We start from the raw sequence: 13,444 nt of genomic DNA on the forward strand, positions 1-13,444 counted from the left end.
CAAATTGTCATGCCTCTGACTTGAGGTTTGATGCCAAACTTTCATGCCTCTCACTTGGATTTTGATGCCAAACTTGGGGTTTGATGTCAATTTTTTATGCCTCTGGTTTGGGTTTTGATGCCAAACTTTTGTGCCTCTGTCTTGGGTTTTGATACCAAATTTTTATGCCTCTGACTTGGGGTTTGATGACACGTTTTCATGTCTCTGATTTGGGGTTGGATGCAAAATTTCATGCTTCCGTCTTGGGGTCTGATGTCAAATTTTTATGCGTCTGACCTGGGGTTTGATGCCAATTTTTCATGCCTCTGACTTGGGGTTTGATGCCAAATGTTCATGCCTCTGACTTGGTGTTTGATGCCAAATTTTCATAACTCTGACTTGAGGTTTGATGCCAATTTTTCATGCCTCTGACTTGGGGTTGGATAACAAATCTTCATGCCTCTGACTTGGGGTTTGATGCCGTATTTTCATGCCTCTGACTTGGGGTTTGATGCCAAACTTTCATGTCTCTGACTTGGGGTTTGATGCCAAACTTTCATGCCTTCGTCTTCGGATTTGATGCAAATAATCATGCACTATGACTTGGGGTGTGACTTCATTTTTTGACATTTTTTTGTACCTCTGACTTGGGGTTTCATGCCAAATTTTCTTGCTTCTGACTTGGAGTTTGATGCCAAATTTTCATGCCTCTGTTTTGGGGTTTGATGCCAATTTTCATGCCTCTGACTTGGAGTTTGATGCCAATTTTTGGTGCCTCAGACTTGGGGTTTCATGCTAAATTTTCATGCCTCTGAATTGGGGTTTGATGCCAAATAATCATGCCTCTGACTTGGGGTTTCATGTCAAATTTTCATGCTTCTGACTTGGGGTTTAATGCCAATTTATCATGCCTCTGATTTGGGGTTTGATGCCAAGTTTTTTATGTCTCTGACTTGGGGTTTGATACCAAATTATCAGGCCTCTGGCTGGAGGTTTGATGCCGGGGTTTGATAACAAGGTCAAACTCCGTCATTTTGATATAAAACAAAAAACATACATCATTACACGACGTTTTAGCAGTGTATATAAACGCACAAGCAATTAAATAAAGTAATGTGGTAACACCGTCAGTAGCGGGCTCAAGGGGTACGGGGCTGGGGGAGGTTACTCCCTTCTCAAAGATTCGACTCCTTTTCTTGTTTCTGACTTGGGGTTTGATGCCAAATTTTCATGCCTCTGACTTGGCTTTTAATGCCAATTTTTCATGCATCTGACTTGGGTTTGATGCCAGTTTTTTTGTGCCTCTGACTTGGGGTTTCACGCCAAATTTTCATGCTTCTGTTTTGGGGTTTGATGCCAAATTTTTATGCCTCTGACTTGGGGTTTGATGCCAAATATTCATGCCTTTGACTTGGGGTTTGATGCCAATTTTTTATGCCTCTGACTTGGAGTTTGATGCCAAATTGTCATGCCTCTGACTTAAGGTTTGATGCCAAACTTTCATGCCTCTCACTTGGATTTTGATGCCAAACTTGGGGTTTGATGTCAATTTTTTATGCCTCTGGTTTGGGTTTTGATGCCAAACTTTTGTGCCTCTGTCTTGGGTTTTGATACCAAATTTTTATGCCTCTGACTTGGGGTTTGATGACACGTTTTCATGTCTCTGATTTGGGGTTGGATGCAAAATTTCATGCTTCCGTCTTGGGGTCTGATGTCAAATTTTTATGCGTCTGACCTGGGGTTTGATGCCAATTTTTCATGCCTCTGACTTGAGGTTTGATGCCAAATTTTCATGCCTCTGACTTGGGGTTGGATAACAAATCTTCATGCCTCTGACTTGGGGTTTGATGCCGTATTTTCATGCCTCTGACTTGGGGTTTGATGCCAAACTTTCATGTCTCTGACTTGGGGTTTGATGCCAAACTTTCATGCCTTCGTCTTCGGATTTGATGCCAAATAATCATGCACTATGACTTGGGGTGTGACTTCATTTTTTGACATTTTTTTGTACCTCTGACTTGGGGTTTCATGCCAAATTTTCTTGCTTCTGACTTGGAGTTTGATGCCAAATTTTCATGCCTCTGTTTTGGGGTTTGATGCCAATTTTCATGCCTCTGACTTGGAGTTTGATGCCAATTTTTGGTGCCTCAGACTTGGGGTTTCATGCTAAATTTTCATGCCTCTGAATTGGGGTTTGATGCCAAATAATCATGCCTCTGACTTGGGGTTTCATGTCAAATTTTCATGCTTCTGACTTGGGGTTTAATGCCAATTTATCATGCCTCTGATTTGGGGTTTGATGCCAAGTTTTTTATGTCTCTGACTTGGGGTTTGATACCAAATTATCAGGCCTCTGGCTGGCGGTTTGATGCCGGGGTTTGATAACAAGGTCGAACTCCGTCATTTTGATATAAAACAAAAAACATACATCGTTACACGACGTTTTAGCAGTGTATATAAACGCACAAGCAATTAAATAAAGTAATGTGGTAACACCGTCAGTAGCGGGCTCAAGGGGTACGGGGCTGGGGGAGGTTACTCCCTTCTCAAAGATTTGACTCCTTTTCTTGTTTCTGACTTGGGGTTTGATGCCAAATTTTCATGCCTCTGACTTGGCTTTTAATGCCAATTTTTCATGCATCTGACTTGGGTTTGATGCCAGTTTTTTTGTGCCTCTGACTTGGGGTTTCACGCCAAATTTTCATGCTTCTGTTTTGGGGTTTGATGCCAAATTTTTATGCCTCTGACTTGGGGTTTGATGCCAAATATTCATGCCTTTGACTTGGGGTTTGATGCCAATTTTTTATGCCTCTGACTTGGAGTTTGATGCCAAATTGTCATGCCTCTGACTTGAGGTTTGATGCCAAACTTTCATGCCTCTCACTTGGATTTTGATGCCAAACTTGGGGTTTGATGTCAATTTTTTATGCCTCTGGTTTGGGTTTTGATGCCAAATTTTTGTGCCTCTGTCTTGGGTTTTGATACCAAATTTTTATGCCTCTGATTTGGGGTTTGATGACACGTTTTCATGTCTCTGATTTGGGGTTGGATGCAAAATTTCATGCTTCCGTCTTGGGGTCTGATGTCAAATTTTTATGCGTCTGACCTGGGGTTTGATGCCAATTTTTCATGCCTCTGACTTGGGGTTTGATGCCAAATGTTCATGCCTCTGACTTGGTGTTTGATGCCAAATTTTCATAACTCTGACTTGAGGTTTGATGCCAAATTTTCATGCCTCTGACTTGGGGTTGGATAACAAATCTTCATGCCTCTGACTTGGGGTTTGATGCCGTATTTTCATGCCTCTGACTTGGGGTTTGATGCCAAACTTTCATGTCTCTGACTTGGGGTTTGATGCCAAACTTTCATGCCCTCGTCTTCGGATTTGATGCCAAATATTCATGCACTATGACTTGGGGTGTGACTTCATTTTTTGACATTTTTTTGTACCTCTGACTTGGGGTTTCATGCCAAATTTTCTTGCTTCTGACTTGGAGTTTGATGCCAAATTTTCATGCCTCTGTTTTGGGGTTTGATGCCAATTTTCATGCCTCTGTTTTGGAGTTTGATGCCAATTTTTGGTGCCTCAGACTTGGGGTTTCATGCTAAATTTTCATGCCTCTGAATTGGGGTTTGATGCCAAATAATCATGCCTCTGACTTGGGGTTTCATGTCAAATTTTCATGCTTCTGACTTGGGGTTTAATGCCAATTTATCATGCCTCTGATTTGGGGTTCGACGCCAATTTTTCATGCCTCTGATTTGGGGTTTGATGCCAAGTTTTTTATGTCTCTGACTTGGGGTTTGATACCAAATTATCAGGCCTCTGGCTGGAGGTTTGATGCCGGGGTTTGATAACAAGGTCGAACTCCGTCATTTTGATATAAAAAAAAAACATACATCGTTATACGACGTTTTAGCAGTGTATATAAACGCACAAGCAATTAAATAAAGTAATGTGGTAACACCGTCAGTAGCGGACTCAAGGGGTACGGGGCTGGGGGAGGTTACTCCCTTCTCAAAGATTCGACACCTGGCGACCCAAGGGGTCCCCCTATGTACTACCTTGAAATATCCATTTTTGGCTGACTAATCCTAAATTGTTTTTAGGTTGGCTCGGCGCCAATATGTACTCATTATGTACTTGAAGAGTGTGCCGGAAAAAAACTAATTTTTTTTGTTAAAATTTTCCAAAAAAGCCTGTTTTTTCTGGTTATAACTGTTAAATTGTTATTTTTGAAACTAACCAATCCAGCCAATTACACGGGTACTATGCCATTTTACAGCGTTATCAGTGGCGGATCTAGAGTTTTCTCGAGGGGGCGGATTTTCAAATAACCATCGAAAATTTTTGGCGACCTCTTTTTCTAGGTAAACTAAACTGATTTTTGAACCCTTTCCGAATCCCTATAAAGACTCTCTTTGGAACAAACTATGTGCTCCGCAGGCAACTGTTTAAAAAACAGTGTTTTTTGGCGCTTTTTGGAAAATTTTGGCTCGTTTTTTTTGGTGCGCGCTCCCTCTACAACAAGAATATAGATTGGCACCATCAGGTTGACCTCCATACACCGAAAATGGTTATCATACAATTCCATACACCGAATGTATGGCAAAATGCTAGTCAAACAATTTTCAAACAATTTCTAAAAATCATTGGAAAAATTTTGCACTAAATTCTGCGGCTATGTGAACCAAATAAAACAGTCTGACTATTGAAATAACTAGAGTTTTTGTGGAAAAAATTGTTTATCATACAATTTCCTTGAATGAAAAATGTATGATAAGCGTTTTTCCATAAAAATCAATTTTTTTTAAAGTTAAGAAAGCCGTTTGTAATCAAGTTTTAATTCGTTAAGAGCATTTTTTGCTACACTGAGAGCACTTTCGTTACAAAAAAAAATAATTTGGAGCAAAAAAATGCTTCTTATACAATATCCATATATGAGATTTCTATGACATACATTTTTTTCCGAGAGTCTTTCAACATATCAGAAAAGCTTACTAAACGTTTTTCGTATAATTTAAAAGAGTTTAAGTTGTATGTAACTTTTTGCCGAATAGGTCGGTCTATCCATGCAAACAGATGGCTACACAGCGCTGTATTTTTCTCTTTTTTTTCTTTTCGTTATTTGTTTTTACCGAACATTTTCTCCCAGTAACAAAGTTTCTGAAAAAGTCTGCCCCCCAAACTACGGTTACCAATTCGAGATCGTTGCTCGAATATCTTTTCTCTGCGGTATCAAAATAACGGGAAATGAACGAAATTGTTCTCCAATTTTCAAAACCGAGTAGCTTCAACAACACCACCAAACAATTATGGCTGGCGTCATAACCAATGCGAACATCACTGTGGACATCGAAAAGTTCAATTCATTGTTCAACTTATCTACAGGTTCCCTTTGTCTTCGTAAAGATGACATAAGCAATTCTGTAAAACAACGGCCTGACAGAATTACGTTGCAGTATTACGTTTGGAATGCCAATTTCAACAGTCTTTGAGCCTACTTTGGACTCTTTTTGACGTCGCGAGGATTTTTTTATTGTTATTTTTTTTACCACGAAAATCTACAAGTTTATTCAGTCTCAAAAGTATTTTTTCGCTGTACGAGTTCAATGTATTAAATACAAGGGTTGATATTTTAAGTTTCATACGGTGAGTTTCACATATTTTCGGATAAGGTATAGTTATCCTAAAACGAATAACAGGTTACGCGGTACCAAAATGAGAGATTTTACTATTTATTATAGCACTCATTTTATAACCGTACTCATTTTTATAACACCTGTTTTATCCCCCTACCTCTCGTTTCTCCGTCCACGTTCACCCCTTCCCCGATTTATTTGTCTTCTTTGTTTACAACCCCCCTCCCCAGTTCCTTTTCCACTGCCCACCCTCTCGCGTTTAACACTCTACACGTGGGGCGGTAAACGGTTGTTGGTATAAGCGTGGGCGGGGTTAAACTTGGGGGGCGCGAGTGTATACGGGGGGAGGTGTTGGGATGTAAATAAGGAGTTGTAAGCGGGCGAGTGTAAATTTGGAGGGCTGTTATGTTGAAGGGCAGCAACAAGGAATGTAAAATTGGATCGGTGAGATAAAGTAAAAATCAGCGAAAAAAAAATTGAGAACCCAAAAAATTTATGAGAATGTTGTTTTGTCTGGTGTAACTTGAACAAAGCCTGAAGCAACTGTAAATTTTCAAATATTCTGCAGTGTTTGAAAAAAACATAAGAAAATTCAAAAAAACTTGATTTTAACCCTTTTAATTGATTATAGTTGATTGAAATGTTTTTTTATTGGGCAAAAATTATGTTATATCTCATTTTAATCGAATATCATTGATTTTTTGTTGAGGTTTGTAGAGACTGACAATGAGAGTCCAATTTCATCGATGATTCTCCTTAAAACATCAGTACGGGTAACAACAAAAAATTACGATTTAGAATCAAAGCCAAGACAGTTTTTGTTTTTGAGTAGCTCTGTTGTTGTCAATTTTTCACAAATAATTAACTTATCCAGCATCAAAAATTATCCAATTCGAAAAGAAGTAATTTTAAGCAATGGTCAAATTTCGTGAAAAGTTGGGCTGAGAAAATAACGGTACTACTTTAAAATTTCTTTAAGGTTAACTTAATCATTTCGAAAGTATCGATAGTTTTTCTAGGTCCTTACTTCTTAAATCGGATTTAACGACTGATTCAAAAATACTAAATCAATGGTTAAGTATATTCCTATTTTGTAACTTATCCGGAGGCAAACAATCTTTCCAAAGAGGGAAATAGTTAAAGAGATCTCTTTTAAGGGTTTTTCAATGGAAAAAAACTCAAAGTCATGTGCATGTGTTTGAATTGAAGTGCATGTGTTTGAATTGAAGTGCGCAGTTTTTTGTAAAATTATTTCAGAAGGTTCAAGTTTTTGACAGCTTTCAGTAAAATCTAAGTGTTTTATGCCCATTTTTTTGCAATTTTTTGATAATGCCGCAAACATTCAAAAAATGTTTATTTAGAATGCATGGAACACTTTTCTAAAGATTGTCCCCAGAACTGGCAATTATAGCATGCAGTCAGCTTCATTCTTAACACAATTTTTTCATTTATTATGCACTAATCTTTTCAGAAGCTTCAAAGATTTATGAGTTTTAAACTTAACATTATATTTAGCAAATTCGATAGCTTGAAACGTAATTAGCTTGCAGCGGCCATCAAAACTCTTTTTACGGACTTTTTATCAAATGAAACCACAAAAACTTGCAAAATTTGCAAACTTACAGTTTTACGATACTTGTGCATAAACTGAGTAAATGATCCGAATTTACATGAACACGATAAAAATTCGCCTCAATGTTTTCAATCATAGGCGTGTACTAAAAATCGCTCGTGATCAATACATACTTATCCACATAACTGCAGATAATTAGTTTAAATCAAACTCGCCAGTTTCTAGTGATAAATATTGTTAGCAAAAGGTAAGAAAAAAGTTTACCTTTTGCGTGTGTGAAAATCATTTTTAGCTGTCAATACAATCCACCAAACTCATTTATGGGAAACGTTTATTAAGTTTTTGTATGAAATTTTTTAAAAACTCTTCCAAATATGTTCAGAATTGATTTTAACTAAAAGTTAAATTGTATAGGGTATTTTAGGATTTACTTTGCGATTTACCAAATAGGCCAATTTATAGATATTTTATACATATTTTGAACAATTTCACTCTTGCCAAATTTGAACACCTATTATTTTTTATGTCAAATTACAACGACTGGAATGGCTGAGAAGAAGCTGAATAAGGACAAACAGACCAAATGCAGCCACTGCAAAAAGGACTTCATTGACCCCAGAAGGCTACCCTGCGGCCACTGTGTCTGTGGAATGGGAAAAGGACGAATGTGTGCGGCCGAGTTACTGGAATCTGCTGACAGGTCAGTCTTTTTCTTGCTATCCTTTTTATGGTTTATAAGCGAGTATTCTGTTCATTTCACAAGCGATCAAAGCTTGCAGAGCGTGCTCGAACTGGCAAGAAATAGATTGCAATCGATTTTATACAGAAAATGTAGCAGAGACCCTCTGTTGAGGCTTTGATGATTTTAACAACTTTGCTAAAAACCATTAAAACCCATTTTTAGGCAATAAAAACCGATTTTTTTTCTACCGTAAAAATCCATTTAACCCATTTTAAATCGATTTACGTATGAAAATGCGCTATCGTAAATCGATTTCTACTCAGTATAATATGTTATTTAACTCGATTTCAATCTCAAGTATTTCAGTGCTGGTGGGCTTTAACTGTACGTTTCTTCTAGTTTTCAACCAAACAAGCCAAGTATAAGGTACTTGTATTAGTTTCTAGGCAAAACAAGATGGCTATATCCGTTTTAGTAAAATGGAACAGTTGATGTTCGAAGTTTCCTATCCCAGTTCGAGGAGCTTGGATTAGGTTTCGACTTTAGAAAAAAACGAGCAAGTGAAGCTTTATCACTGAAAACCAGCAATCGAATGGCAATTTTAAGTCAAGCACAGTCAAAAGAAATCGAATTTTGGTGAAGCACAGTGGAAACCTAGAACGAGTATAGTCAAAACACAGGTCGAAGACAGCTAAAAATCCCAAAATAATTGGAGTTTTGGCCATTTGATTGTAGGTTGTGGGCGCATTTTCAATTAGCAAAAAAAAACGTTATAGTTGTGCTTCTTCAGTGCTTTTAGCTCAACCCCGTGATCTATCGTTTACAAGATCCCCTCGAGAAAGAAAACACTAATTCATTCACTTTGAAACGTTATGATCATTTTTGTACTGAAAAAGTGCCATAAATTTTAAACAGAGGCGATACAATCAGAATAATGATTTATATGATATTGAATAGAAAAAAGAGGACTTGCATAGCGAAATTTTGGCGAACAAAATTTGTAGAAAAAAGTCGTTAAACCACTTCTACAAAATTTTTATGCCTTTGTGTCGGATGATGTTCATGAACAACCTTAACAGGTTATGATAATTAATGACCGAGTGACAACTAAAGCGAAAAAAATGTCGAAAACAAAACTAAACAATTGAAAATTTCATTTTAAAAAGCTTCAAAACTCAAAGCTTTTACGACTTATTCCTCCTTATTCACACAAAAGCAAAGAAAAATGCCCTTGAAACCAAGCAATATAAGTTCACTATGCCAATATCTCATATTCCGAATAAGTTTAACTGAACAAAAAACTAAATAAAATTATTCTTATTCAGAGTTCGTACATTTAGAGCGATGCAGTTTTATTGAAAATTTTGAAATTTTATATTACCTTTGTGACAAGAATTACCAGGAGCTCATTAGGCATAAAGAATAAGCAAGCAAAAAAATGAGGATCGACATATCACATTTATGTTTTGTGTTCGAGAATTGAGGAAAAATGCAGTCTTATTATCATAGTCAGGGGACCAATGAAACAATTATTGCCTTCCGTTGCAAGAAACTTTTTTTGAAACCAGCGCTATCCGCAAAACGCAGAAATAACTATCAACTAAAAACACGCTAAACTGGAATAATATCGCGAAATTTATATCATTCGAGGAAAATTGGCGTGTAATTTTAGAGTTGGTAGTTATTTCTCCAAGAAAACAAAGAAAAAAAGACTTCGTTCATTGATGCAATTTTCGCGAGGTTATTCCAGAATTTCAAAATGTATGATGTCTGCAATAGTTTAAGGATGATTTATAAACCTTAGATCTTCAAGGCCGGGCAATATCAGCATGTTTTTTATAAGGAAAAGTTTGAATAGCTGAATACTGACGCGCTGAAATCAACACATCCCCCTTTTTGTTTCGAAAGGTTCAAAAATTGAAAACATAGAACTTCTTTTTTTAGCGTTTCAAAACATGTGAAACATTAACTGTGAGCTTCGCAAATTTTTTTCAACGAGATGATTTGAACAGAAGTTTGATTCATTCATTTCGTAGCTTGCATGAAAACTATATATGAGCCAAATGAAGCTATCAAACAGATCTTAAACTTTTCAAACCTGATTTCAGCGTACGCTAAAGATTATTTCTGGAAAGAACTAACAATATTTGTAATTTTATACGCTTGCTTGAATTTGTTTGTTTACCTATGCTTTTTTCTAATCGGATCAGATTTTGGGTTAAGTTGAAAAGCACATCCTTTTTCCATAGTTCTGAATTTTAGGTTTCAGGCAGGTTTTCTCGAGCTATTAAAATTACATTTGATAATTTAATTTTTTTATCACTAATTCAAAAAATTTCTCTCTCATGTTAGTCGTTCGAAAACTATCTGAGACTAATTCATTTCAGCGTTTTTTTAGACGAAAATTTATTGCTAGCTTTTTCTGTTTCGCAAAATTGGAAAACCTTTTCAAATAGAGTTTATTTTACTTCAACATTTTGTGCCGAAAATGTTAAAATACTATAAATTGTAGTGTTTGAATAGCTAAATTCAACAATTTCATTCTTCCAAATAAATCCGAGCGAGCAAAATTTCCTGAAGTTTTCTAAAGTTCTTATATCAAATTTGAGTCTTTGGGATCTTGGCCCATTTTAGCTATTTTTTAAAGATAAATTACAAACTAAAACGAAACCTTCTCAACCAAATGAAGCTAAAAAAATTACTAGTTAACGGGAGAACCTGTTTGCTAAGTATTTGTTCCGACTGCATTTTAAGTCCAATTTGAAGTTTTTTTTAGTTGAAAAACTGACGAATAATCGAGAAAACATATTTGAAAAAAGTTGTGTCTCTAAAGTTTTTTTCTTTCAACTTATCCGCCCACACGCATATGCAAACTCTTAAAAGATGTAACTAGCGTCTGGTTTTCTAATGATATGACTAAATGTCTTGCCTCAATTCAAAATAGAGCGCAGTAATCTGCCGCTCTCGCGTGCTAAAAAAGAAATATTTCGCGTGTTAATTATCCCAAATTGGCCAAACTAGCAATTTACAAACCCTTATACCTTAATGACAAACAATCACCGGTGAAATGTCTTTTTAAATTTGAGCTGAACACAGCAATATCTCTCACATGGTATGAAAAATTTTTGTCAAAAATATCATTTAAACAGCTCAAAATTGACTAAAAAATACCACATCAAGCATAAATATTCTGCTCTTTCTTCGAAAGTTGGAACAATTAGCACCTAGATAAAAATGCTGTAAGATAAAAATAATGCGTACTAGTTTTATTTCTAACTAACGTCACTAGCCAGCTCGTCTTGTTTGAAAGCTGATTGATCTGGTTCCGTTTTTTGGGTCGTGCTTTAGTTGTAATTTTATTCTGGCCTGACTGCTTTTCTTTTAATAGCGGTATGACTTTCGGACTTAATCTCTTTACTTAATTTTTCTAAATAAAAAATTTAGATAGGAGATTTTAAGAGCAGAACAAAACTAGTCAATTACAGCAGAGAAAAAAACGTTCTTTTCGCGTTATGGTTTAAATTTTACATTAAAGATTGAAGCAAACTGAATATTAGGACAGGTTATTTGTAAGCTAAAAGATATGCCACAACCTGCACGTGGCTATTATAAAAAGTTTTGCTAAATTACTATTCTTCATCTTCCAATTTCATCGTTTTTTTTCCGCTTTTTCGTTTTGATTTTTCAAGTAGGTACAAATCACTCAGAAAGCATTCAACCTGCAATTTTGTTAGATTTTAACTTATACAATAGTTACACTTTTACCGCATGTTGTGTATTTTGAGAAAAATTAAAAATATCCTGATTTAAGATTAAAGGCAATAATTCAGGTTACAACAAATAAATAATCAAGAAATAAATCCTGTTCAAGTAAACAATCAAAAAAACCATTTTAACTGCAGTTACCTATTACAAACTGTGGGTTCTCTTTTCACCAACTGTTCATTCCAAGGCCTTCAAGGTGAACTTTTTTGCCGGTTAAGGCATTAGAAAAAACGGCAAACTTCAGCAATTTAGTTGTATCGATTGTCTATTGCACAGTTCCACAACGGTGAAAAAGTATGGAGAAGTTTAAAACTCTTTTTCAGCTATCGGTTACAAAAACTGCTTCCTTGCACTGACATGATGTCATTGTTAGACATGAACACGTCTTCATGACATACAATGCATTTTGTTGATATGGTTGATCAATAAATTTTTGAAATGGCAATTTGAAAACAGGTAATGAGAATAAGGAAGCTATTATAACAAACTGTCATAATTGAACTGTCATAGAGTACAAAAAATTTCTGGCTTTTGTAAGTAGAAAATTTGAGCGACACTAAAATACTCACAACACTTTACTCAATCGCTGCTTTAAAAAAAAACTTAGATTTTCAAAGCACACCTGTTCAAACGATAACTACAAGTTTTAATCATACAAATGAACTATGATAAAAAAGAGTACAAGGGAACACGCAGCTGGCCAAAAGGGAACACGCAGCTGGCCAAAGGGAACACGCAGCTGGCCAAAGGGAAAAGGCAAAAGGGAACACGCAGCTGGCCAAAACCTTGGCAGTTTATGACAGGGCAAACCCAGCCGCTGCGATGGTGGTCATCGTGGCGGGATCGGATTTTGAGGGAACGTCTCCCGAGTTATTTTGGCCGGAAACTCTGATATATTCACTGCCGGGAGCGGAGCTAAACCAGATGTTAACCCTGGTGGTGGCAATAAAATCGGAGATGCCTTGCGAGCCTGAGCTACTACTGTTTGCAGGGATGAACGATCACTTGCATGCGACAGGGTTTCTTGAGCAGCTCAAGGGCGATGAACCGGCACTGAAGAAAATCTGGGAAGCCATCCAGACATTATTTGCAGCCATGAATGAAGTACAAGAGAAGCCTCACGATTTGGCTCACGAGTTGCCTCACGAGTTGCCTCACGAGTTGCCTCACGAGTTGCCTCACGAGTTGCCTCACGAGTTGCCTCACGAGTTGGCTCACGAGAAGCCTCACGAGTTGCCTCACGATTTGGCTCCAAGACAAAAGTAGCGTTCACGACGTCCCCCGGGTACGCGAGCATGCCTCCCGCTCTGCATTTTGTATATGCGATCTTGATCTTGATAGCAGAAGGGAATGGGTGGCGTATTCTGATGGCAGCTCCCAAACGGGAGCTGGAACCAACGAACTTGAGACTTCGCAGATCAGAATTGGCGGCGGCGTGGGCGGATGTGTCCCACGCGTTGAGGGGCTTCTACGAGTTGGCTGACATCCTCATTGTATTGGACGAGGTCCTCTTGCTAGAGAATACCAACTTCGCTAGGCAACTCAAGCTCAGTACGATTATAGGGGATGATCATCCAGTGGTGACTCTCCTGACGGCCAGTCTGTGGTTTCGAAGTATGGAGTTGACCATCACAAGCTCCACCAGTAAATCTAGAGGGCCGAGCAACGAAAGGAAAAACGTGGCCGCAGCGGAGAAGCAGCTGGAGTCGATGGTGTATCGACTGAAACAAGAGAGAGGCAGGTGGCCCTTCCTGACACCAAGGCTGGAGAACGCCACGGAGAAGACAAGAGAAGGTGCACCA

At 37.5% G+C, this 13,444-nt stretch overlaps 1 protein-coding gene across 1 annotated transcript in view; it reads left to right on the forward strand.

Annotated features, from left to right (window-relative positions):
* The first annotated feature begins 7,726 nt into the window (after positions 1-7,726).
* The window catches only part of LOC134845114 (uncharacterized), a 160,037-nt gene continuing 154,319 nt past the window's right edge, over positions 7,727-13,444 (forward strand). Inside the window, exon 1 of the mRNA XM_063862013.1 lies at positions 7,727-7,895. Coding sequence (XP_063718083.1) covers positions 7,741-7,895 — 155 coding nt within the window. The 5' untranslated portion in view covers positions 7,727-7,740. The remainder of the gene's footprint in view (positions 7,896-13,444) is intronic.

The sequence above is a fragment of the Symsagittifera roscoffensis genome, chromosome 1 (assembly GCF_963678635.1).
Source record: "Symsagittifera roscoffensis chromosome 1, txSymRosc1.1, whole genome shotgun sequence".
NCBI lineage: Eukaryota > Metazoa > Xenacoelomorpha > Acoela > Convolutidae > Symsagittifera > Symsagittifera roscoffensis.